The 25,735-nt window shown below is 46.7% G+C and overlaps 2 protein-coding genes across 9 annotated transcripts; both read left to right on the forward strand.

Moving 5' to 3' along the window:
- Nucleotides 1-181: 181 nt before the first annotated feature.
- baz1a (bromodomain adjacent to zinc finger domain, 1A) lies at nucleotides 182-15,520 on the forward strand. Of its 8 annotated transcripts, none has more exons than XR_004629618.1 (31): nucleotides 182-317; nucleotides 606-733; nucleotides 2,927-3,205; nucleotides 3,522-3,684; nucleotides 3,805-3,908; nucleotides 4,034-4,121; nucleotides 4,196-4,318; nucleotides 5,184-5,420; nucleotides 5,493-5,588; nucleotides 5,666-5,804; nucleotides 6,235-6,366; nucleotides 6,554-6,874; nucleotides 7,413-7,578; nucleotides 7,746-7,877; nucleotides 7,974-8,047; nucleotides 8,176-8,282; nucleotides 8,852-9,102; nucleotides 9,188-9,408; nucleotides 9,550-9,689; nucleotides 9,771-9,901; nucleotides 10,080-10,219; nucleotides 10,544-10,615; nucleotides 10,745-10,827; nucleotides 10,976-11,140; nucleotides 11,290-11,498; nucleotides 11,572-11,757; nucleotides 11,867-12,036; nucleotides 12,342-12,523; nucleotides 12,679-12,766; nucleotides 12,982-13,866; nucleotides 13,901-15,520. XR_004629618.1 is itself a non-coding variant. In XM_034674927.1 (30 exons), exons 2-30 carry the CDS (start codon nucleotides 621-623, stop codon nucleotides 13,155-13,157), a joined length of 4,485 nt encoding a protein of 1,494 aa, XP_034530818.1. In that variant the 5' UTR covers nucleotides 182-317; nucleotides 606-620; the 3' UTR covers nucleotides 13,158-15,520. The 8 variants fall into 8 exon arrangements, 4 of the variants coding, with proteins under 4 accessions (XP_034530818.1, XP_034530820.1, XP_034530819.1 ...); XR_004629619.1 differs by having other exon boundaries at nucleotides 12,982-13,856; XR_004629620.1 differs by having other exon boundaries at nucleotides 12,982-13,802; nucleotides 13,867-15,520.
- Nucleotides 15,521-18,286: 2,766 nt separating this feature from the next.
- cfl2 (cofilin 2 (muscle)) lies at nucleotides 18,287-24,230 on the forward strand. Its single transcript, XM_034674987.1, has 4 exons — nucleotides 18,287-18,402; nucleotides 21,763-22,070; nucleotides 22,999-23,075; nucleotides 23,214-24,230. The coding sequence occupies exons 1-4, from the start codon at nucleotides 18,400-18,402 to the stop codon at nucleotides 23,324-23,326; spliced, it is 501 nt and encodes a 166-aa protein (XP_034530878.1). The 5' UTR covers nucleotides 18,287-18,399; the 3' UTR covers nucleotides 23,327-24,230.
- The last annotated feature ends 1,505 nt before the right edge of the window (nucleotides 24,231-25,735 follow it).

Genomic DNA, 25,735 nt, shown 5'->3' on the forward strand with positions numbered 1-25,735 from the left:
CATGATTGTTTAATTTGAGTTCAATTTGGAGCAAAGATGTAAACCAGCTTCACCCCCTGCAGAGAGTCAGTTAGATGTGACTCAGATGAATCATTGTTGTTGTTGTTGTTGTTGTTATTGTTATTGTTGTTGTTGTTATCCCCTGATGTAAGTCCTGCTTCAGAGTGGACGCTGCTGAGTCTGTAATTTCCCAGCCTGTAGTGGGTCCATGAAGCGGCCTGAAACTTGGTCAACAAGCCGCCTGTGAGCCGATCCGCTTCAGTCCGGGACTCCTTCTGTTCCCGTTTCACGGCGGATTATCGGTTCATCGTTACTCGGTAAGACCCTCCGGAGCCGGTTCGTGCCGGGTCCTGGTCTCGGTGTGGGTCTGTGGGAGAGTTTTTGTTTGTTGTGGAGTGAGACTCGGAGCTCTGAGACCCGGATCGGCTCCTCTCCATGTGGGCAGATTAAGACCGAGTCTAACAAAAGACCCGCGCCGCTCCGCACGCGCTCCCTGCTCCGGGTCCCGCTCCGGGTCCTGGGAGACTCTGTGGGTTCTGGTAGTTGGTCCTGAGTTTGTGGGTTTGGTTCTGGTCTGTGACCCGGTTTCCCTCCTTTTCTCTCAGAGTCCCGGGGCAGAGATGCCGCTCCTCCACAGGAGAGCCTTCATCAGGCAGAAACCTCCGGCGGACCTGAGGCCGGACGAGGAGGTCTTCCTCTGTAAGATCACCCACGAGATCTTCAGGACCTACGAGTGAGTACCTGAGAGCCCACCTGGCCCCCCTGAGACCGGTAGCAGGACTTTGTGGACGTTCGGACTGACAGTTGACGGCTGGCGAACTTCCAGACAACAGACACAAAAGAAAGTTTGAGAGAATAAAAACTAAACTTTGATCCTTTTAGAACAAAGTTAGAGTCTCCATCCAGACCCAGAGACCCCCCCCCCCAGCAGGTCCCTGCTGCCCGGGGGGTCCTCGAGGACAGGTGTGCTGTTAGCGGGAGTTAGCTAACCGACGAGGCTAAAGCTAGTTAGCTGCTGTTAGCTAACTCAGAGGCTGTCAGTTAGCCGTTAGCAGGCCCACCCACACTTACACCTGTGTGACGTCATCCAGGTGATGTTAGAGGGCACGTTCAGGGGGAGTCAGCTTAGTTTAACATCACAGGTGAAGAATGAGGTCATCCTGTTAGTCCAGACTCATCAGCTGATCACACAGAGACCAGGTTTAATCCAGGTCCACTCAGGTCCTGAACCACTGACCCCTGACGTTAAACTACTGACCACTTATATTAACTCATGACCACTGATAACTAGTGCTAACTAACCATAACTAACATTAAACTATCATAACTAACATTAAACTAATCCTAACTAACATTAAACTAATCATAACTAACATTAAACTAATCATAACTAACATTAAACTAATCATAACTAACATTAAACTAATCCTAACTAACATTAAACTAATCATAACTAACATTAAACTAATCCTAACTAACATTAAACTAATCATAACTAACATTAAACTATCATAACTAACATTAAACTAATCATAACTAACATTAAACTAATCATAACTAACATTAAATTAATCCTAACTAACATTAAACTAATCATAACTAACATTAAACTAACCATAACTAACATTAAACTATCATAACTAACATTAAACTAATCATAACTAACATTAAACTAACCACAACTAACATTAAACTAATCATAACTTACATTAAACTGATCATAACTAACATTTAACTAATCATAACTAACATTAAACTAATCATAACTAACATTAAACTAATCATAACTAACATTAAACTGATCATAACTAACATTTAACTAATCATAACTAACATTAAACTAATCATAACTAACATTAAACTATCATAACTAACATTAAACTAATCATAACTAACATTAAACTATCATAACTAACATTAAACTAATCATAACTAACATTAAACTAATCATAACTAACATTAAACTATCATAACTAACATTAAACTAATCATAACTAACATTAAACTAATCATAACTAACATTAAACTAATCATAACTAACATTAAACTAATCCTAACTAACATTAAACTAATCATAACTAACATTAAACTAATCCTAACTAACATTAAACTATCATAACTAACATTAAACTAATCATAACTAACATTAAACTAATCATAACTAACATTAAACTAATCATAACTAACATTAAAGTATCATAACTAACTAATCATAACTAACATTAAACTAATCATAACTAACATTAAACTGATCATAACTAACATTAAACTAATCCTAACTAACATTAAACTATCATAACTAACATTAAACTAATCATAACTAACATTAAACTAATCATAACTAACATTAAACTGATCATAACTAACATTAAACTGATCATAACTAACATTAAACTAATCCTAACTAACATTAAACTAATCCTAACTAACATTAAACTGATCATAACTAACATTAAACTATCATAACTAACATTAAACTAATCCTAACTAACATTAAACTAATCCTAACTAACATTAAACTAATCCTAACTAACATTAAACTAATCATAACTAACATTAAACTATCATAACTAACATTAAACTAATCATAACTAACATTAAACTATCATAACTAACATTAAACTAATCATAACTAACATTAAACCAGTGATAACTAGTGTTAACTAGTGATAACTAACCTTTAACTAGTGATAACTAACACTTAACTAATCAAAACTAACATTTAACTAGTGAAAACTAATGTTAACTAGTCATAACTAACCTGTAACTAGTGAGATCTCACTCCTCTCATGATCCTCTCTCTCCCTCTCCCTCTCTCTCTCTCTCTTCCTCTCTCTCTCTCCCTCTCTCTCTCTCCCTCTCTCTCTCTCTCTCCTCTCTCTCTCTCTCCCTCTCTGTCTCTCTCTCTCTCTCTCTCTCTCCTCAGTGAGTTCTTCGAGCGCACCATCCTGTGTAACAGCTTGGTATGGAGCTGCGCTCTGACGGGGCGAGCGGGCCTCACCTACCTTGAGGCGGTGGAGAGCGAGCGGCGGGCGAAGCAGAGTCTGCAGAGCTTCCCTCAGTCTCTGGTGGTTCCTCTGCTCCACCTGGCGGCTCTGAGCCACCGCGGCAGACTGAGCGAGCTCTGCGAGGACGTCTACACCTTTGTGAAGGACCGCTTCTTCCCCGGGGAGACGGTGGACGTCGCGGGACGCAACGGGGCCAGGTACGAACACCTGAACATCCTGAACAGCTGTCTGATGGAGACTTTGAGGGGGAGGGGCCAAACACAGAGTTAAAGGAGCAGTCTGCACTTTTATATCTGAGCTCTTTAGTTTGATGCTGCTGAGTCTGAAAGACAAACGGGTCCATGAAGTCTCAGAGGCGGATCCTACAGAGACACAACGCACACACACGCACACACACGCACACACACCCACACGCACACACGCACACACACACGCACACACACACAGAGGAGAACAGGAGGTTAACTCTCAGAGTGTGTTTGAACACTGTCTCTGTGTGTGTGTGTGTTGCAGACAGGTGTGTGAGATCCTGCAGGTCCACTCTCCTCATTCCACCGTTAATGGAGCGCCGGCCGCCAACGGACACGCCAAACCAGCTGACGGTGACGCCATCGTCATTAGCGACAGCGACGAGGAGAGCAAAGACTTCCAGAGTCCCACAGCACAGATCAACGGGTACGGAGGTCAAAGGTCGTCTGATTATCATGGTGACGATTTCACTTTGTGGACAATGCAGGAGCTAAGTGTGTCCGTGTGTGTGTGTGTGTGTGTTTGTGTCCGTGTGTGTGTGTGTTTCAGGAAGAAGAAGAAGTCTCTGAATCCGTCAGTGTTTAAATACACAGTGAGGATGGTGAAGGGCGAGCACAGAGAGCAGTTCACTGTGAAAGCCAACCAGCTCAGGTGAGGAGGTTCACCTGCAGACTCCATAAACATCCTCTGATCAGACTCAGAAACTCAGTGTAATGAAAGGTGTTAACGTGTGTGTGTGTGTGTGTGTGTGTGTGTGTGTGTGTGTGTGTGTGTAGCCGCAGGAAGTCCATGGTGTCCAGAGAGAGACTGAAGCTGCTCTTTAAGCAGCACTGTGAACCTCAGAACGGGACCATCGTGCTGAAGGTGAGAACATCATCACCTCATGTTCATCATGTCAGAGATGAAGAGCGGGCCCTGACTTCCTGTTTCTCTCTCAGGCCTCCACCGTGATGAAGTACGGTCTGTCTGAGCAAACCTTCTCTCAGTTCTTCCCCGATGATCCCCCCCTGTTCCCCTTCAGCCCCCCCTCTAATGGAGGGGGGCGGGGCTCACCTGGACAGGTGAGAGTGATGAGTCATTTCACCCAGAATATAGGTTTTATTTTGAAGGTGTGTCTGGTTTTATTTTGAAAGTGTCTGGTTTTATTTTGAAGGTGTGTGTCTGGTTTTATTTTGAAGGTGTGTCTGGTTTTATTTTGAAAGTGTGTCTGGTTTTATTTTGAAGGTGTGTGTCTGGTTTTATTTTGAAGGTGTGTCTGGTTTTATTTTGAAAGTGTGTCTGGTTTTATTTTGAAGGTGTGTGTCTGGTTTTATTTTGAAGGTGTGTCTGGTTTTATTTTGAAAGCGTGTCTGGTTTTATTCTGAAGGTGTGTCTGGTTTTATTTTGAAAGCGTGTCTGGTTTTATTTTGAAAGCGTGTCTGGTTTTATTTTGAAAGTGTGTCTGGTTTTATTTTGAAGGTGTGTGTCTGGTTTTATTTTGAAGGTGTGTCTGGTTTTATTTTGAAAGTGTGTCTGGTTTTATTTTGAAGGTGTGTGTCTGGTTTTATTTTGAAGGTGTGTCTGGTTTTATTTTGAAAGTGTCTGGTTTTATTTTGAAGGTGTGTGTCTGGTTTTATTTTGAAAGTGTGTCTGGTTTTATTTTGAAGGTGTGTGTCTGGTTTTATTTTGAAGGTGTGTCTGGTTTTATTTTGAAAGTGTGTCTGGTTTTATTTTGAAGGTGTGTGTCTGGTTTTATTTTGAAGGTGTGTGTCTGGTTTTATTTTGAAGGTGTGTCTGGTTTTATTTTGAAAGTGTGTCTGGTTTTATTCTGAAGGTGTGTCTGGTTTTATTTTGAAAGCGTGTCTGGTTTTATTTTGAAGGTGTGTCTGGTTTTATTTTGAAGGCCCGTGGGTTTCTGGGTCATGCTGACCTGTGTCTGTGTTTCAGGGCTCGTCCCTGATGAAGGCGGCAGAGAGGCTGAAGCTGCTGCAGCAGAGGGAGGAGATGGCGTCCGCGGCTCAGGATCGAGCTCGGCTGAAGAAGGAGAAGGAGGAGGCGCAGGAGGCCAAGAGGAGAGAGAAGGAGGACAGAGAGAAGCTGAAGGAGGAGCACAGGAAGAGGTTTGAGGAGGAGAAGCAGAAGAGGAGGGAGGAGAAGGAGCGCATGAAGCTGGAGAAGGAGAGGGTGAGTCACATTTAGAGTTTTAGAGACTCTTATTTTGAAATGTTCCGGAGCTGACACGCTGTGATCCGACAGGAGCGAGAGAAGCTGAAGGAGGAAAAGAAGAAATACGCAGAACGACTGAAACTCTGGAACAAACCACGAGAGGACATGGAGTGTGAGGACCTGAAGGTCAGTGAACGCACCACAGAGAACTAAAAACACAGTACCCCCAGTCCACTGACCCAGGATCTGTCTGTTGGTACCAGGAGCTGCCCAGTCCGGTTCCAGTGAGGACCCGTCTCCCAGCAGAGCTCTTTGGAGAAGCTCTGATGGTCCTGGAGTTCCTGCGGGCCTTTGGGGAGTTCTTTGACCTGAACGACGAGTTTCCAGACGGAGTCTCTCTAGGTAAGAACTCACCGGACCTGGAGCCAGGCCAGAACCTGACCTAGAGCCAGGCCAGTCCGGTTCAGTGGGACTGGTTCTGTGAAAGTATGATTGATGGGATGTGTTGATAGAGGTTCTACAGGTGAAGTGGGTCCTCCTCTGAGGTCTGAACTGGTTCTAAAGGCTCAGCTTGGTTCTGTCCACAGAGGCTCTGTTGGTTCTAACTGAGGTTCTGTCCACAGAGAGGTTCTGTTGGTTCTAACTGAGGTTCTGTCCACAGAGAGGTTCTGTTGGTTCTAACTGAGGTTCTGTCCACAGAGGCTCTGTTGGTTCTAACTGAGGTTCTGTCCACAGAGAGGTTCTGTTGGTTCTAACTGAGGTTCTGTCCACAGAGAGGTTCTGTTGGTTCTAACTGAGGTTCTGTTGGTTCTAACTGAGGTTCTGTCCACAGAGGTTCTAGAGGAGGCTCTGGTGAGATCTGACCCTGAAGGTCCTCTGTGTGAGCTGCTGTTCTTCTTCATGTCGGCCATCTTCCAGGCTCTGGACGAGGAGCAGGAGGAGGTGGCCAAAGACCAGGTCGAAGGTAAGACACGAGTTATGATTGGTGCCTGTACCTGAAATACAGTGTGTTATATATGTGTGTGTGTGTGTGTGTAACGTGTGTATAACGTGTGTGTACCTGTGTGTGTGTGTGTGTGTGTGTGTAACGTGTGTGTTGTGTGTAATGTGTGTGTATCTATGTGTGTGTAACCTGTGTGTTGCGTGCACAGATCTGTCTGAGGCTCTGGAGGACGACTCTGACGCCACTCAGTCAGCTCTGAGCGCCGTGGCGTCGATGGCGGCGGCCTGGCCTCAGCTGCATCAGGGCTGCAGTCTGAAGCAGCTGGACCTGGACAGCTGCACGCTGTCTGAGATTCTGAGGCTGCACATCCTGGCGTCCGGCGCCGACTGTTACCACGGCAACGCCAAGTTCCGCTACCAGAAGCAGGGCGGGTTCTCGATCATGGATGACCCGTGCGTGGAGCTGCGATTGGCCGAGCCGGGGCTGGTGAAGAGGCTCTCCAACACGGCGGTCTACGACCTGAGTCCAGGTCAGATACGAGGGGGTGGAACGATACGCGTCAATAAGCATCGTTACTGATCGTTAAGTTACTGATCGTTAAGTTACTAATCGTTAAGTTATTGATCGTTAAGTTACTGATCGTCAAGTTACTGATCGTTAAGTTACTGATCGTTAAGTTATTGATCGTTAAGTTACTGATCGTTAAGTTACTGATCGTTAAGTTACTGATCGTTAAGTTACTGATCGTTAAGTTATTGATCGTTAAGTTACTGATCGTTAAGTTACTGAACGTTAAGTTACTGATCGTTAAGTTATTGATCGTTAAGTTACTGATAGTTATTGATCGTTAAGTTATTGATCGTTAAGTTACTGATAGTTATTGATCGTTAAGTTATTGATCGTTAAGTTATTGATCGTTAAGTTACTGATAGTTACTGATCGTTAAGTTATTGATCGTTAAGTTATTGATCGTTAAGTTACTGATCGTTAAGTTATTGATCGTTAAGTTACTGATCGTTAAGTTACTTATCGTTAAGTTACTTATCGTTATTGATATCTGTGTTCAGGAGAGAAGCTGAAGATCCTCCAGGCTCTGGCCGGGAAGCTGCTGACGTTGGCGTCCAGCAGAGACCTGATCGAAGACTGCGTGGACGAACAAAAGAGCGCCAGACAAGAACTGAGAGAGATCCGATCAGAGCAACACCGCCGAGAGAGGGAGGAGGCTGCTCACAGGTGATCACACACAAACACACACACAAACACACACACACACACACACACACACACACACACACACACACACACACACACACACACACACACACACACACACACAGGTTGTATACTCGGGGTCAGGGTTTAATGTCTAACAGGTGTTTGATGTCCCTCCTCTTCCTCAGGGTTCGTCTTCGTAAGGAGGAGAAGCTGAGGGAGCAGGAGACGAGGCTGAAGCAGAAGGAGGAGAGACTGAGGGAGCAGGAGGAGAGACTGAGGGAGCAGGAGGTGAAGGAAGGAGGAGTCCAAACAAACAGGTAGATGAGACGCTTGTTGTTTACTTTGTTGTTGTTTATGAGTCATGTGATCAGAACCAGAAGAGCTCTGTGTTAACATGCTGTATGTGTCTGCAGGGAGAGTCCTGTTAAACATCACACTGAGGAGGAAGAGGAGCACAGCTCTTCATCCAGCCACAAGAACGTCAAAGGTAAATATCATTACATCATTACATCTGTCCTCAGTGTCTCCTCTGTCCTCAGTGTCTCCGCTGTCCTCAGTGTCCACTCTGAGTCCTAAGTGTTTCCTCTGAGTCCTCAGTGTCTCCTCTGTCCTCAGCTAAACTCAACCAGAAGGAGAAGCAGACGACGACCTCTGACCCCAAGCCTCCGTCCTGCCCGCCCAGCAGCCTGAGTGCAGAGGAGCTGGAGAAGGAGCAGGAGAAGGTGTGACACCGTATACAGACCTGCTCAGGGTTCTTCAGACCAAATATCACAGTAGTGACCTCACAGTAGTGACCTCACAGTATGACCTCACAGTATGACCTCACATTATGACCTCACAGTATGACCTCACATTATGACCTCACAGTATGACCTCACAGTATAACCCCACAGTATGACCCCACAGTATGACCTCACAGTAGTGACCTCACAGTATGACCTCACAGTATGACCTCACAGTATAACCCCACAGTATGACCTCAAAGTAGTGATCTCACAGTAGTGACCTCATAGTATGACCTCACAGTATGACCTCACAGTATGACCTCACATTATGATCTCACAGTATGATCGCACAATATGATCTCACAGTAGTGACCTCACAGTATGACCTCACAGTATGACCTCACAGTATGACCGCACAGTATGACTGCACAGTATGACCTCACAGTATGACCTCACAGTATGACCTCACAGTATGACCTCACACAGTCCTTCCTGCCTGGTCAGTCCTGCTGTTTCTTAAAGCGACAGTAGATCCAGACTGTGATCTGAGCCTGGTCTCCCTGCAGGTCCGAGAGCTGCAGGAGCGGATCCAGAAGGCGGCGTCCCGTACCTGCCTGCTTCCTCTGGGTAGAGACCGTCTGTACCGTCGCTACTGGCTCCTCCCCTCAGCCTCCATCCTGTTTGTGGAGGACGACTGCTTCGGCCTGACGGAGGACATGCTGCAGCCCCGCCCACCACCTGCACAGGACGCCACCACCAAGATGGAGGACGACGTTGTGATGGAGGAGGAGATGAAGGAGGAGCCCGCAGAGGGAGAGTAGGTGTCTCTGTTGGATCCTGGTTTTCAGACGCCGTGAGCTCAGTGTTTAGAATGATGATAAACTCCTCCTCCTCCCGCACAGTGCTGGCTCAAGCCCCGCCCCTCCTCGCACCTGTGGGCCGCCGGTCAAGAGACCCAACCAGTGGTCCTTCTACAGCTCAGTGGAGGACGTGGACCAGCTGATCGAGGCTCTGAACCCCCGAGGTCACCGAGAGAGCAGCCTGAAGGAGGCGCTGCTGCTGGAGAGAGAGCGCCTCACACACCTGCTGCAGGGCTGTGACACCAAGAAGTACTGCCTCACGGGTACACACACACACACACACACACACACACACACACACACACATACACACACACATACACACACAGGTAGGATCGGCCTACTTTCATACAGGTCCATTTGGACAGGTGACCACAGGTAAACACCTGTCCTGTTGTTTCCAGGTGATGCAGGAGATCCGGAGTCGTCCCGCTCCGTCCCAGAATGCACTGCTGCAGCTGAGAGCCTGATGGAGGGCAGACTGAGAGACCTGCTGCTGGACATTGAGGACCGGATCCACCAGGGAACTCTGGGAACTCTGAAGGTATGCTCAAACCTGCAGGTGAGCACAGACGCAGCAGGTAACCACAGCATGTGTCACTCACCTGTCTGTCTCTCTGCTCAGGTGATGGACAGACAGGTGTGGCGCTCTGCGCTGGGAACAGGAAACTACGAGCTGCTGAGTTCCGAGGGCAGAGAGAACGGAGGGATGGACGCCATGGAGGTGGAGCCTGCTCACCTGAAGACCAGAGACAGGTACGCAGACTGCCCACAGGTGGAGAGGGGTGGAGGCGGGTACCTGAGGATGTCAGTGAGGAGATTCTTTCACTGACGGCCACTAGAGGGCGCTGTCTGACTGAAGAATGAGCCATAGATGTGTTTGATGCACTCTTATGTGTGTGTGTGTGTGTGTGTGTGTGTGTGTGTGTTTCAGGCTGCAGGAGCTGAAGTCAGAGGGCGGGGCCTCGGGCAGTGGTACTCCTCAGGTGATCAGCAGCACGGTTCGAGTTCTGGCTCAGGCGCTCGTTCACATCGAACATGGCATCGAGAGACGCTTCCTCAAAGCTGCGCTGGGTGAGTCTCTGCGAACCAGGAGAAGCTCCCACACACCAGCTCACACTCACACACACACACACACACACCAGCTCACACACACACACACACCAGCTCTCACACACACACACACACCAGCTCACACACACACACACAAACCAGCTCACACACACACATACCAGCTCACACACTGACGGTCAGGTGTGTTTCACAGCTCATAAAGCTGATAAATTCTGAGGTAATCAGGAGCTTCATCAGAGACCGAGGAGAGGTCACAGACCGTTGTTAAGTATAGGTGTTGTATAAACAGGTCTCATTAACCCCCCCCCCCACACACACACACAGGTGAGGAAGACTCTAAGAAAGACCAGAAGACGAAGAAGAACAAGAAGAAAGACGAGGACCTGGCTAGTGATGGTAGGACTTTAAAAAGATGAAGTGATGTCTTGCTTGTCTCTGTTTTATTCCCCAATAACTCTGCGTGTGTTTTTCTGTGTGTGTGTGTCTATGTGTTTTTCTGTATGTGTGTGTGTGTGTGTGTCTCAGATGGCAGTGACAGTGGTCGGGTCAGTAAGACGGTGTTGGAGCGATGGAGGGAGTCTCTGCAGTCCTCCTGCAGTCTGTCTCAGGTGAGTTTCACTCTCAGCTCCGAGGATAAAAACAATGATCTCTGTTTTTCATTAAACTCAGACGTTGTTGTTGTTAATGTTGTTGTTAATGTTGTTGTTGTTGTTAATGTTGTTGTTGTTGTTAATGTTTCTGTTGTTGTGTGTCCAGGTATTTGTCCATCTGTCCACACTGGAGCGCAGCATCCTTTGGTCCCGCTCTGTGCTCAACGCCCGCTGTCGGATCTGCAGACGCAAAGGTGACGCCGACAACATGCTGCTGTGTGACAGCTGTGACCGAGGACACCACACCCACTGTCTGAGGCCCCGCCTTAAGGTACACAGACCACACCCACTGCCTGAGGCCACTCCCCCTGTCTGAGGCCCCTCCCACTGTCTGACGCCCCTCCCCCTGCCTGAGTCTCACATTAACAGCAGCTTGGAGTCTCTATAGATACTCTAACCGTCCTTCTCTCCCTGTCTCAGTCCGTCCCAGAGGGAGACTGGTTCTGTCCAGACTGTCGACCCAAACAGAGATCCAGCCGTGTCCCTTCCCGTCAGCGCTCTTCCATTGATGAGGAGGAGGAAGAGGAGGAGGATGAAGAAGAAGAAGTAGAAGAAGAGGAGTCAGAAGAAGAGGAGGAGGAGACAGAGGAGGAGGAAGAATCAGAGGAAGAGGAGGAAGAAGTCGTGAGGTGAGTGTTGAAATATTTCAAGTTATTAAAGTTCAACTCCTGAGTCTGAAACATCGTCTCACCTGCCAATCAGCAGCACTAAGAAGAGCCCAGCCCCGCCCCCTAAAGGCAAGAACCAAGGGGCCACGCCCAAAGGTCAACAGGCCACGCCCAAGGGTCAACAGGCCACGCCCAAGGGTCAACAGGTCACGCCCAAGGGCCAACAGGCCACGCCCAAGAACAGCACAGCCTCAGCAGGGAAAAACTCTTCAGCCTCAAAGTAAGTGTCCCGTAGCTCTGATCCTGGTTTACTATAACCCTGATACCGGTTTACTGTAGTCCTGATCCTGGTCCAACTTTACCCTGATCCTTATCTTATCCAATCACAGACCCTCAGGGAAAAAAGCCACGCCCCCATCTGGTAAGGCGTCTGCAGGTAAACCTCCGGCTCGCACTGGGAGCCGAGTCAGTGCCCGTCTGAGCCAGGAAACCCTGTCCCCCAACGGAACCACCAAGACCTCACCTGGGCAGAGCGAGCCACGTAAGAGACAACAAACAGGTAAACAACCAGTCAACAAACAAGTAAACAACCAGTCAACAAACAAGTAAACAACCAGTCAACAAACAAGTAAACAACCAGTCAACAAACAAGTAAACAACCAGTCAACAAACAAGTAAACAACCAGTCAACAAACAAGTAAACAACCAGTCAACAAACAAGTAAACAATCAGTCAACAAACAAGTAAACAACCAGTCAACAAACAAGTAAACAACCAGAAGTCAAAGGAGCAGCAGACTCTCGGAGTGACTGATTGTTATCAGAATGATGATGTAATCCACGACCTTCTCTGCTCCTCCCTCAGATGTGACTCCGCCTCCCAAACCCGTCCTCCCTCCTTCATCCTCCTCCTCTTCATCGTCCAACCGGCGCTCCTCGGGCAGGAACCACGGCGTCCACGAGCTGTCCGCCTGCGAGCAGCTGACCGTGGAGCTGGTCAGACACGAGGACAGCTGGCCCTTCATGAAGCTGGTGTCCAGGACTCAGGTACACACACACACACAAACACACACACAAACACACCACACACACACAATTAACACACACACAATTAACACACACATAAACACTTAACACACACACTTAACACACACACACACACACACACACAGGTGTAACTGTAACTGTAACTCTGCCTGCAGGTTCCTGACTACTATGACATCATCCAGAAGCCGATCGCTCTGAGCACCATCAGAGAAAAAGTGAACAACTGTGAATATCAGACAGCAGGTAACGAGACATCCAATCAGAAACATCCATTCAAAGACATCCAACCATTGACATCCAATCAGAGACATCCAGTCAGAGACATCCAGTCAGAGCAGAGCTGTCTGACTTCACAGGGACAGACAGTACAACAGAGGACATAATAACTCTCTCTCTCTCTCTCTCTCTCTCTCTCTCTCTCTCTCTCTCTCTCGTCCCCCCCTCGTCCCCCCCTCCAGGTGAGTTTGTCTCCGATGTGGACCTGATGTTCTCCAACTGTCTTCAGTATAATCCTCGTCACACTAACGAGGCGAAGGCGGGGCTCCGCCTGCAGCAGTACTTTCTCTCAGAGCTCTGCAGACTCGGCCTATCAGAGCGAAGCCCAGCCCCCCCTGCCAAGCGCTCCCGACACTGAACCAAACGCCGCCCTCTGACCTCACTGCCGTCCTCTCTGCTGATTGGGGGAGACCTGGCCCCTCCCCGTGGACTGACTTGGTGCTGCTCCTTCATGACCTTTGACCCTCCGACCAATGCCAATCAATCAAATGTCCGTTTCATCAGCAACAGCAGCTGGGGTCAAAGGTCACGAAGCTGAAATCCTCCTCAGACTCACCTGAGACAGACCTCATCTCACCTGGTCACATGATCAGCTGATCACATGACCTGAGGTTTCTCTGAGGTGAGTCGATGAAGACCTGCTGACCTTCAGGGCTTTGACTTCCTGTCTGAGGGGACAGGTGTGGACATGTAGCAGACATTCCTGTGGTGCTGTAGGACAGTAGAGACAGACTAGAGACAGACTAGAGTCCCACAGTCTCAGCTGTGTGTTTATTTAGAAGAGCAGAGACGTCTGCAGACCCTCGGGTCCTCCTGCTCGCTCAGGGACTGAAGTTTAGATTTAATGAGTTCATGAATATTTTCTATCAGCTGGTTTTACTGAAACAGAGCGTCACTGTGGACAGGTGGTCTCAGGTGACGTCAGGTAACCTCAGGCTGCAGGGTCACACTGTGGACAGGTGACCTCAGGTGGTCTCAGGCTGCAGGGTCACACTGTGGACAGGTGACCTCAGGTGGTCTGAGGCTGCAGGGTCACACTGTGGACAGGTGACCTCAGGTGGTCCCAGGTGGTCTCAGGCTGCAGGGTCACACTGTGGAAAGGTGGTCTCAGGCTGCAGGGTCACACTGTGGACAGGTGGTCCCAGGTTGTCTCAGGCTGCAGGGTCACACTGGACAGGTGACCTCAGGTGACCTCAGGCTGCAGGGTCATACTGTGGACATGTGACCTCAGGGGACCTCAGGCTGCAGGGTCACACTGTGGACAGGGGACCTCAGGTGACCTCAGGCTGCAGGGTCATACTGGGGAAATGTGACCTCAGGCTGCAGGGTCATACTGTGGAAATCTGACCTCAGGGGACCTCAGGTGACCTCCGGCTGCAGGGTCACACTGTGGACAGGGGACCTCAGGTGTTCTCAGGCTGCAGGATCACACTGTGGACAGGTGGTCTCAGGTGGTCCCTGGCTGCAGGGTCACACTGTGGACAGGGGACCTCAGGTGTTCTCAGGCTGCAGGATCACACTGTGAACAGGTGGTCTCAGGTGGTCCCTGACTGCAGGGTCACACTGTGGACAGGTCGTCTCAGGTTCCCATGAAGACTTTAGAGTTCAGTTCCTCTTCCTCGTGTTTAAACCAGCAGCTCTTTAAGGGTCAAAGTTCAGTCATGACTTCATCCTGTTATCACACGACCAAAGTCCTCACCTGCACCACACCTGAGCACAGCCAGCAGCAGGACCAGGATCTGAACCGGTTTGTTAACGCTCAGACAAACATTCAGGTCTGATGTGGACCCTTTGGACCGGTTTGAACTGGACTCTAAATGTGTTGTAAATAGTCTTTTTCAGGTTCATTGTAGTTTGAAGTCTTCTTGTAGACCTCCTCCTGGTTTACCTTTCACTGAGTCACTGACCTGAGATCAGCCGTTCTCACATCCTGATAAACTTTGAACTTCAGACTACAAACTGTTAATGAGGTTAACTCCTCCCCCTTGCCTGGCCCCGCCTCCTGACAGCATTTCCTCAGTCAGTGTTTAAACAGGTAGAAAATAACACGCTGAACACGAACACACCAAACTCAATCAAATCCATAAACCAGCTCAGGTCAGCCGGGTCAGGTCTGAGGTTAGTGTAAACACTGAGAGGGTCACCTGACGTGCTCAGGTGACCTCAGTCTGATCTTTAAAAATATAACTGATGAAAGAAAAGGCGACTCAACACTGATCCTTTACCCTCAGGTGTATCCTCAGGTGGATCCTCAGGTGTACCCTCAGGTGTATCCTCAGGTGTACGCTCAGCAGCCTGCCTGCGTTTACAGATTCGTATCGGCAACTTAACGATATAAATTAGGACATATTTTGAAAATGTGTAACTGTCCCTTTAAGAACCTGAGACACTGTGGCCTCTGGATTTGTAGTTTTTTGTTTTTTGACTACTGCCATGTTTTCCTGCTTTAGGTTGTTTTGTTCCGTTCTTCTTCTGTGGTATTAGCCTGCAGACAGTCTGTGTGTGAGTGTGTGTGTGTGTGTGTGTGTGGACAGAGGTCAGCTGTAGACACTACACTGGAGCAGCCTCTGCCTCTGTTGCATATTTATTTAGTTCTGTCTCTGTTGTCTTTATTTATGACTGATAGACGTCCTCCTCGTCCCCCTCGTCCTCCTCCTCTTCCTCTAACGTGTTTGTTGTTGTTTTTGTTCTGATGTAAAAATAAATTACTTTTTATAACCAGCTGCTGCTGCTTCCTTGCTTCCTTCCTTCCTTCCTTCCTGCTCACCTGTACGCACCGTCACACTTGGTGAACATCTTTAAGCTACAGGTATTAGCTGGATGTAGCATTAGCCAATATTAACTGTATTCATTCATTCATTCATCTGTTAAAGATCAGCTGAGTTTGGTTCAGATTACTGACCAATGACAGTCTGGACTTCATCTTTCAAAATGTACCCGTGTGCAACGTTAGCTGTAACACCTGAGCCCCACGTACAGGTGAGTACGAGCTCACTTGTTAGCACAGAGACTGGAAGCTACAATGAAGCTAAGACTCATAGAGCTAAACTCCAGTCCAAGTAAAGACTGAAACAGTGAGCCAACATCAGGCTACATGGAGACAAAGTTTACACCGTTAGCTAAAGTAACATTAGCGAAAGTAAAGGTTTAATGTTAGCTAAAGTAAAGGTTAAATGTTAGCTAAAGTTACATTAGCTAAAGTAAAGGTTTAATGTTAGCTAAAGTTACATTAGCTAAAGTAAAGGTTTAATGTTAGCTAAAGTAACATTAGCTAAAGTAAAGGTTTAACATTAGCTAAAGTTACATTAGCTAAAGTAAAGGTTTAACATTAGCTAAAGTTACATTAGCTAAAGTTACAGTAGTTAAAGTAATGGTTAAATGTTAGCTAAAGTTACAGTAGTTAAAGTAATGGTTAAATGTTAGCTAAAGTTACATTAGCTAAAGTAAAGATTTAACGTTAGCTAAAGTTACAGTAGTTAAAGTAATGGTTAAATGTTAGCTAAAGTTACATTAGCTAAAGTAAAGATTTAACGTTAGCTAAAGTTACATTAGTTAAAGTAAAGGTTTAATGTTAGTTAAAGTAAAGGTTTCATGTTAGCTAAAGTAACATTACTTAAAGTAATGGTTAAATGTTAGCTAAAGTTACATTAGTTAAAGTAAAGGTTTCATGTTAGCTAAAGTAACATTACTTAAAGTAATGGTTAAATGTTAGCTAAAGTTACATCAGTTAAAGTAAAGGTTTAATGTTAGTTAAAGTAAAGGTTTCATGTTAGCTAAAGTTACAGTAGTTAAAGTAATGGTTAAATGTTAGCTAAAGTTACATTAGTTAAAGTAAAGGTTTAATGTTAGTTAAAGTAAAGGTTTCATGTTAGCTAAAGTAACATTAGTTAAAGTAAAGGTTTAATGTTAGCTAAAGTTACAGTAGTTAAAGTAAAGGTTTAATGTTAGTTAAAGTAAAGGTTTAATGTTAGCTAAAGTTACATCAGTTAAAGTAATGGTTAAATGTTAGCTAAAGTTACATCAGTTAAAGTAAAGATTTAACGTTAGCTAAAGTTACAGTAGTTAAAGTAATGGTTTAATGTTAGCTAAAGTTACATCAGTTAAAGTAAAGATTTAACGTTAGCTAAAGTTACATCAGTTAAAGTAAAGATTTAACGTTAGCTAAAGTTACAGTAGTTAAAGTAATGGTTAAATGTTAGCTAAAGTTACATTAGTTAAAGTAATGGTTAAATGTTAGCTAAAGTTACATTAGCTAAAGTAAAGATTTAACGTTAGCTAAAGTTACATTAGTTAAAGTAATGGTTAAATGTTAGCTAAAGTTACAGTAGTTAAAGTAAAGGTTTCATGTTAGCTAAAGTTACAGTAGTTAAAGTAATGGTTTCATGTTAGCTAAAGTAACATTAGTTAAAGTAATGGTTTCATGTTAGCTAAAGTTACATCAGTTAAAGTAAAGATTTAATGTTAGCTAAAGTTACATTAGTTAAAGTAAAGGTTTCATGTTAGCTAAAGTAACATTAGTTAAAGTAAAGGTTTAATGTTAGCTAAAGTTACATCAGTTAAAGTAAAGGTTTAATGTTAGTTAAAGTAAAGGTTTAATGTTAGCTAAAGTTACATCAGTTAAAGTAATGGTTAAATGTTAGCTAAAGTTACATCAGTTAAAGTAAAGATTTAACGTTAGCTAAAGTTACAGTAGTTAAAGTAATGGTTTAATGTTAGCTAAAGTTACATCAGTTTAAGTAAAGATTTAACGTTAGCTAAAGTTACATCAGTTAAAGTAAAGATTTAACGTTAGCTAAAGTTACAGTAGTTAAAGTAATGGTTTAATGTTAGCTAAAGTTACAGTAGTTAAAGTAATGGTTAAATGTTAGCTAAAGTTACATTAGTTAAAGTAAAGGTTTAATGTTAGCTAAAGTTACATCAGTTAAAGTAATGGTTTAATGTTAGCTAAAGTTACAGTAGTTAAAGTAATGGTTAAATGTTAGCTAAAGTTACAGTAGTTAAAGTAATGGTTTAATGTTAGCTAAAGTTACATCAGTTAAAGTAATGGTTTAATGTTAGCTAAAGTTACATTAGCTAAAGTAATGGTTTAACGTTAGCTAAAGTTACATTAGTTAAAGTAAAGGTTTCATGTTAGGTCCAGGTGTCCTGCAGCATGGAGAAAACATGGAGAGCTCGGTAAACTTTAGATCTCCACAGACTGAAGGACCGGAACCTTCCCCCGGATGTGAGCGTGTCACAGGTCTGATCCACCCCTCCCTCTCTCTCCCTCTCTCTCCCCCCTCTCCCCATCTCCCTCTCTCTCCCCCCTCTCCCCATCTCCCTCTCTCCCTCCCTCTCCCTCCCTCCTTCCTCCTCCTCCAGCCGGTCACACTCCCCCCTCCCCTCCCTCCTTCCCCCCTCCCCCCTCCCCCTCCCCCTCCCCCTCTCCCTCCCTCTCCCTCCACCCCCCCCCCCCCCCCACCCTCCTCCCTCCCCCCCCCCCCCCCCCTCCTCCCTCCCTCCTCCCTCCTCCTCCTCCAGCCGGTCTCACTCCTCTCTCCCTCTCTCCCGGAGACTCGTGTATCTAACGGTGAAGCAGCGCGGACAGACCCCGGGACAACATGGTAAGAACCCCGTTAGTCTCTCCCTCGGGTCTAGATGTGGTCTAGATGTGGTCTAGTTAAAGGGTTTCCCTGTGTAGTGGGTCGTGCAGGTCTGTGGTGGACCGTTATTCAGTAGTTAGCATGGCCGCCGCTCCCCGCTCGGTCGGTGTCTCGGTCCGTTATTCGGTCTTTATTCATTCAGACCTGGTTTCTACAGACCGGGGTCAGACCTGCCGGTCTGTCGGAGCCGGTCCTGCTTTTATCTTGGTAACGGTCCGTGTTCTGGGCCGTTCTGGTCTGTGCTGGTCCGGGCCTGCCCCCAGGCCGTGTGGCCCAGGGCGGCCATCTTATCCCCGCTGAGGTCCTGCGGGCTGACCGGCCGGAAGCATGGAAGACCAGACCATGAGACCCGGACTGAACCGGACCAGCTGGAGCTCAAGAACCGGATTAAAGTGGTTCGTCTAAAGGAGCGGTTCCAAGGGGGGGGTCAACGTTAGTCCGGGTTAGCTAGCTCAGACAGACAGACAGGCACACATACAGACAGCCAGCAGTGACTCTGCAGTCTGTGTGAAGGCCTGCAGGCTGGGCTCAGGGTTTACTGACCCACACCGCCCAACTAACTCATTAACTAACACACTAACTAACACACTAACTAACACACTAACTAACACACTAACTAACACACTAATTAACACACTGACTAACACACTAACACACTAACTAACACACTAACTAACACACTAACACACTAACTAACACACTAACTAACACACTAATTAACACACTAATTAACACACTAACTAACACACTAACTGACACACTAACACACTAACTAACACACTAACTAACACACTAACTAACACACTAACACACTAACTAACACACTAACACACTAATTAACACACTAATTAACACACTAACACACTAACACACTAACTAACACACTAACTAACACACTAACACACTAACTAACACACTAACTAACACACTAACTAACACACTAACACACTAACTAACACACTAACTAACACACTAACACACTAACTAACACACTAACACACTAACTAACACACTAACTAACACACTAATTAACACACTAACTAACACACTAACTAACACAACACACTAACTAACACACTAACTAACACACTAACACACTAACACACTAACTTACACACTAACACACTAACTAACTAACACACTAACTAACACACTAACTAACACACTAACTAACACACTAACACACTAACTAACACACTAACACACTAACTAACACACTAACTAACTAACACACTAACTAACACACTAACTAACACACTAACTAACACACTAACACACTAACTAACACACTAACACACTAACTAACACACTAACTAACACACTAACTAACACACTAACACACTAACTAACACACTAACACACTAACTAACACACTAACTAACACACTAACTAACACACTAACACACTAACTAACACACTAACTAACACACTAACACACTAACTAACACACTAACTAACACACTAACTAACACACTAACTAACTAACACACTAACACACTAACTAACACACTAACTAACACACTAACTAACACACTAACTCAGTAACTAACACACTAACTAACACACTAACTAACACACTAACTAACACACTAACTAACACACTAACTAACACACTAACTCAGTAACTAACACACTAACTAACACACTAACTAACACACTAACTAACACACTAACTCAGTAACTAACACTAATCATCATCACTAACTAACCGGTCAGCTGTGACCTCTTCAGGTTCAGTCTGCTCTGATCTCACTCTCTGGACCTGGACCACCTCTTTAACTTCTAGACCTGGACTTCCTCTTTAGTACCTGGACCAGGACCTCCACTTTAACTTCTAGACCTGGACCTCCTCTTTAGTACCTGGACCGGGACCTCCACTTTAACTTCTAGACCTGGACCTCCTCTTTAACACCAGGACCTCCTCTTTAACACCAGGACCTCCTCTTTAACACCAGGACCTCCTCTTTAACACCTGGATCGGGACCTCCTCTTTAGCACCTGGACCGGGACCTTCTCTTAAACACCTGGACCAGGACCTCCTCTTTAACACCCGAACCTGGAATATCCTCTTTAACACCCAAACCTGGATCTCCTCTTTAACATCCGGACCTGGATCTCCTCTTTAACACCTGGACCGGGACCTCCTCTTTAACACCTGGACCTGAACCTCTTCTTTAACACCTGGACCTGAACCTCCTCTTTTACACCTGGACCAGAACCTCCTCTTTAACACCTGGACCAGGACCTCCTCTTTTACACCTGGACCGGGACCTCCAGAACACTGAGCAGGTTTCTCTTTGTCCAATCAGAGAGCAGCATTTCTTAAATCACTGAGATCAGAATGATGTCATCACACTCCGAGGTTAGTGTGTGTGTGTTTGTGTGTGTGTGTGTGTGTGTATGTGTGTGTGAGCTGACAGCACACACACACACACACACACACACACACACACACACACACACACTCCTCCGATCAGCTGACTGAACCCTGATCTGTTCCTCAGTATTGATCTGGGAGCGGTCTGGCTCTGTTTTAATGATCAGACCACTTCCTGTCAGAGAGCTGATGAGTCCAGGTCAGACCGAGGAGGACTCTGTGAGATCAGCTGAGTCCCCCTCAGTCAGCTGACGGTCTGCAGCCTAAAGGGGTGTCCTGTGAAACTCACAGACTGCTACAGCCTCAGACTCTCCTTGTCCTGGTCCTGGTCCTGTGACAGACTCTGGACTGACAGGTCCATCAGGCTGTAGTCTGTGTTTGGTCTCAGGTCTGTGTTTGGTCTCAGGTCTGTGTTTGGTCTCAGGTCTGGGTTTGGTCTCAGGTCTGGGTTTGGTCTCAGGTCTGGGTTTGGTCTCAGGTCTGGGTTCATAGCAGGAAGGTTCCTGTTCTACGTGCGGGTCCCTCATAAAACTCTGGCTTCACGCTCGCCAGGGTGACTCTACATAACCTGTGTGTGTGTGTGTGTGTGTGTGTGTGTGTATGTGTGTGTGTGTGTGTGTTACTGTGTGTGTGTGTGTGTGTGTGAGCGTGTTACAGTGTGTGTGTGTGTTACTCTGTGTGTGTGTGTGTGTGTGTGTGTGTGTTACTGTGTGTGTGTGTGTGTGTTACTGTGTGTAGGTGTGTGTTACAGTGTGTGTGTGTGTTACTCTGTGTGTGTGTGTGTTACTGTGTGTGTGTGTGTGTGTGTGTGTTACTGTGTGTAGGTGTGTGTGTGTGTTACTGTGTGTGTGTAGGTGTGTGTGTGTGTGTGTTACAGTGTGTGTGTTCTCTGATGATGTCATGATTCAGTAACCGTGTTTTGGCGCCCTCCCTCTCGTCTGCAGGCGTCAGGTGTGACAGTGAACGATGAGGTCATCAGGGTGTTCAACGACATGAAGGTGAGGAAGTCCTCGTCCCAGGACGAGGTGAGGAAGAGGAAGAAGGCGGTCCTGTTCTGTCTGAGCGAGGACAGGAAGAAGATCATCGTTGAGGAGGGGAAGCAGATCCTGGTGGGGGACATCGGAGAGACGGTGGATGACCCCTACGCCTGCTTCGTTAAGCTCCTCCCCCCTAACGACTGCAGGTACGGCCTGTACGACGCCACCTACGAGACCAAGGAGTCCAAGAAGGAGGACCTCGTCTTCATCTTCTGGTAAGGCTCCGATCAGGGACCAGGTGGGGGTCAGGGTCCAGTCAGTGCTGAGGGTCCAGGTGTTAGGGGGGTAGGGGTGTTACCTGGTGAGACAGGTGTACCTGTGAGGGAGGAATCACTCAGTGAGAGGATCTATCACTTTAAAACTCCTCTGAAGAGGAAACACCTGGGTCCTTTCAAAATAAAAGCACAGATCCTTTTAGTTCATTATATGTATTCATCTTAGTTTATTTTGGGTTCTTCAACGAGAGGACAGGTCACTTCCTGTCCCTTCCTGTTACGCACCTGTCACTTCCTGTTACGCACCTGTCCCTCACCTGTCAATTCCTGTCACTTCCTGTCACTCACCTGTCACTTCCTGTCACTCACCTGTCAATTCCTGTCACTTCCTGTCACTCACCTGTCACTTCCTGTCACTCACCTGTTACTTCCTGTCACTTCCTGTCACTCACCTGTTACTTCCTGTCACTTCCTGTCCCTCACCTCTCCTGTCAGTTCCTGTCCCTCACGTGTTACTTCCTGTCACTCATCTCACCTGTCAATTCCTGTCCCTGACCTGTTACTTCCTGTCCCTCACATTTCACTTCCTTTCCCTCACCTCACCTGTCAATTCCTGTCCCTCACCTCACCTGTCACTTCCTGTCCCTGGCCTGTCACTTCCTGTCCTTCACCTGACCTGTCACTTCCTGTCCCTCACGTGTTACTTCCTGTCACTCACCTGTCACTTCCTGTCCCTCACGTGTTACTTCCTGTCCCTCACGTGTCACTTCCTGTCCTTCACCTGACCTGTCACTTCCTGTCCCTCATGTGTTACTTCCTGTCCCTCACCTGTCACTTCCTGTCCTTCACCTGACCTGTCACTTCCTGTCCCTCACCTGTCACTTCCTGTCACTTCCTGTCCCTCACGTGTCACTTCCTGTGTTCTCAGGGCTCCAGAACAGGCTCCTCTGAAGAGTAAGATGATCTACGCCAGCTCTAAAGATGCCATCAAGAAGAAGTTTACAGGTGAGTCATCATGTGACGTGTGTGTGTGTGTTTGTGTGTGTTTGTGTGTGTGTGTGTGTGTGTGTGTGTGTGTGTGTGTGTGTGTGTGTGTGTGACCCCTCACTGACCTCAGGTGTGTGTGTGTGTGTGTCCCCTCAGGTATCAAACATGAGTGGCAGGTGAACGGTCTGGACGACATCCAGGACCGCAGCACGCTGGCGGAGAAGCTGGGCGGGACCGTGGTGGTTTCTCTGGAGGGCAAGCCGCTGTGATGTCACCGTGGCGAGCCGAGCGGAGCCAAGCCAACCGCCGTGCCATCCGGACCGAAGCACCTGACCCCACCTGAACACCGCCGCTTCACTCAGCAGCTTGCTCTGTCTGTCTCCATGTCCTGAAGGAGTTAGCGTCTTTAGGCGTCTTTGTTTCTTTTTGTTTTGTTCTTTTTTCCGACATGACGGAGATCTCAGTCACGATATGCAAACACCTCCCGGTTTGTCGCCACATGACTTCACCTGGCGATCAAACTAACGATGACACACTACCAAACCCCAGGACGGCTGTCTCTCTCGCAGCCAGAGTTTTGCCAAAAAGTCCATGTGAAGGAAGCAGACGCACGTGTCGGAGGCGAGCGCCGCGAAGCTCCGCCTCCTGCAGCACATGGGTCGCAGCATGAAGCTTTTTACATATGACTTTATTTATTATTGTTCACTGTTGTTTCTCCTCCAGTGTGTTAAAGCAGGCAGACGTATTGTTAGACTATGCATCAGACGAAGAAGAAGAAGAAGAAGAGTCGACCCGGCACTTTTTGTTGAAACACTACGATGAGACAGAAAACACTAAACCCCCCCGACGTCAAATCCTCCGTGTTTATGTCACCAAGCTAACGTTTGTTTACCTCAGTGTCATTCCTGTCGGACTCGCCCTCATTCTCGCTGTGTGGTCATCATCGCCTTACTTTCAGTTTGAATGTAACCGTCACAACACGTAGTTAGAGCGCACTTTTATTTTGTAAAGAAACACAACAGGAAGCAGATTTGCCCCCGCCAGTGAGAGACGACCCCACAACAATAACAACAACAACAACAACAACAACACGACGACATCTGGAGCCTTAAAGTGGAACGTTGTTTCTGAGATCACAGGAAGCCACTTTGCAATAAAAGCCTGTGGCAGACATGACGAGTCCCGCCTCTTCTCTCAATCCACCAATCACAGAGCACTTCACCTGCAGGGCATCCACCAATCACAGAGCACTTCACCTGCAGGGCATCCACCAATCACAGAGCACTTCACCTGCAGGTCATGTTCTGCTGGTTCTACACTTAAACACATGTCAGGTTCAAACTCCGCCTTAGTTCAAACCTCAGGAACCCCCTCACCCAGAGCTCTGTTAGAACTCATTAGAACCTCTCTGACCTCTGAGTTTCTGTGAGAACAGCAGCAGAACCTGAGTGGAACAGACTATTACTGCACATGTAGAGAATGTAGACTAACTGACACAGGAACAACTGGAACCTCTGTGCCGTCTGTAAGATCTGTTCAGTACCACTGATGCCAGAGTAGAACCTGTTCAAGATTAGAACCCCCCCTAGGCAGGACCTGAGACAGTTTCATACAGTAATACATCTTAGAACACCATCAGAAAGAGAACCTCAGCAGAACCCACTAGAACCAGGTCAGCACCACACGGTTTACAGAGTCCGATTAGAACCTGAGAGCTCAGAGGAGTCTGAGAGGAGTGATCTATAAATAAACATCCAGAGTCTATGGAGGTAAACGCACCAATGAGAAGCATTTATTTAACCCTGTCTCCCTCAGGGGGGCAGGCCATCCTGGTCCATGTCTCTAGACACGCCCCTGATGTTAAACCAGGATTCAGACCTCCAGCAGCTGAGAATCATCTCTTCAACCCTGACTTCCTGTTTTAAAACCTGATTTCCTGTCTAAAACCCTGACTTCCTGTCTGAAAGACTGACTTCCTGTTTTAAACCCTGACTTTCTGTTTTACACCCTGACTTCCTGTCTTAAACACTTACTTCCTGTTTTACTCCTGACTTCCTGTTTCAAACCCTGACTTCTTGTCTGAAACCCTGACTTCATGTTTTAAACCCTGACTTCCTGTCTTAAGGCCTGACTTCCTGTCTGAAGGCCTGACTTCCTGTTTTAAACCCTGACTTCCTGTCTTATCGCCTGACTTCCTGTCTGAGGGCCTTACTTCCTGTCAAAGGCCTGACTTCCTGTTTTAAACCCTGACTTCCTGTCTGAAACCCTGACTTCCTGTTTTAAACCCTGACTTCCTGTCTGAAGGCCTGACTTCCTGTCTTAAACCCTGACTTCCTGCTTTAAGCTCTGACTTCCTGTCTGAATGCCTGACTTCCTGCTTTAAGCTCTGACTTCCTGTCTGGAGGCCTGACTTTCTGTCTGAAGGTCTGACTTCCTGCCTTATTGCCTGACTTCCTGTCTGAAGCCTTGACTTCCTGTTTAAAACCCTGACTTCCTGTCTGAAGCCTTGACTTCCTGTCTGGAGGCCTGACTTCCTGTCTGAAGGCCTGACTTCCTGTCTGGAGGCCTGACTTCCTGTCTGGAGGCCTGACTTCCTGTCAGTGTGTCAGGAGATGAATGAATGGCTGAAGTCGTGAATTCCTGCCCTTAAAAGGTCCTGGTTTGTCTCAGTGTCTCAG

The sequence above is a fragment of the Notolabrus celidotus genome, chromosome 22 (assembly GCF_009762535.1).
Source record: "Notolabrus celidotus isolate fNotCel1 chromosome 22, fNotCel1.pri, whole genome shotgun sequence".
Classification (NCBI taxonomy): Eukaryota; Metazoa; Chordata; class Actinopteri; order Labriformes; family Labridae; genus Notolabrus; species Notolabrus celidotus.

What these genes read in the sequence shown, in the direction of transcription:
- baz1a (XM_034674927.1), top strand. Translation starts at nt 621, where the DNA reads ATGCCGCTCCTCCACAGGAGAGCCTTCATCAGGCAGAAACCTCCGGCG. An exon ending in GAGATCTTCAGGACCTACGA is followed by an intron (nt 734 to 2,926) that starts GTGAGTACCTGA and finishes CTCTCTCCTCAG; the next exon opens with TGAGTTCTTCGAGCGCACCA. An exon ending in CAGCCACAAGAACGTCAAAG is followed by an intron (nt 8,048 to 8,175) that starts GTAAATATCATT and finishes CTCTGTCCTCAG; the next exon opens with CTAAACTCAACCAGAAGGAG.
- cfl2 (XM_034674987.1), top strand. An exon ending in GACCTCGTCTTCATCTTCTG is followed by an intron (nt 22,071 to 22,998) that starts GTAAGGCTCCGA and finishes CTGTGTTCTCAG; the next exon opens with GGCTCCAGAACAGGCTCCTC. An exon ending in CATCAAGAAGAAGTTTACAG is followed by an intron (nt 23,076 to 23,213) that starts GTGAGTCATCAT and finishes GTGTCCCCTCAG; the next exon opens with GTATCAAACATGAGTGGCAG.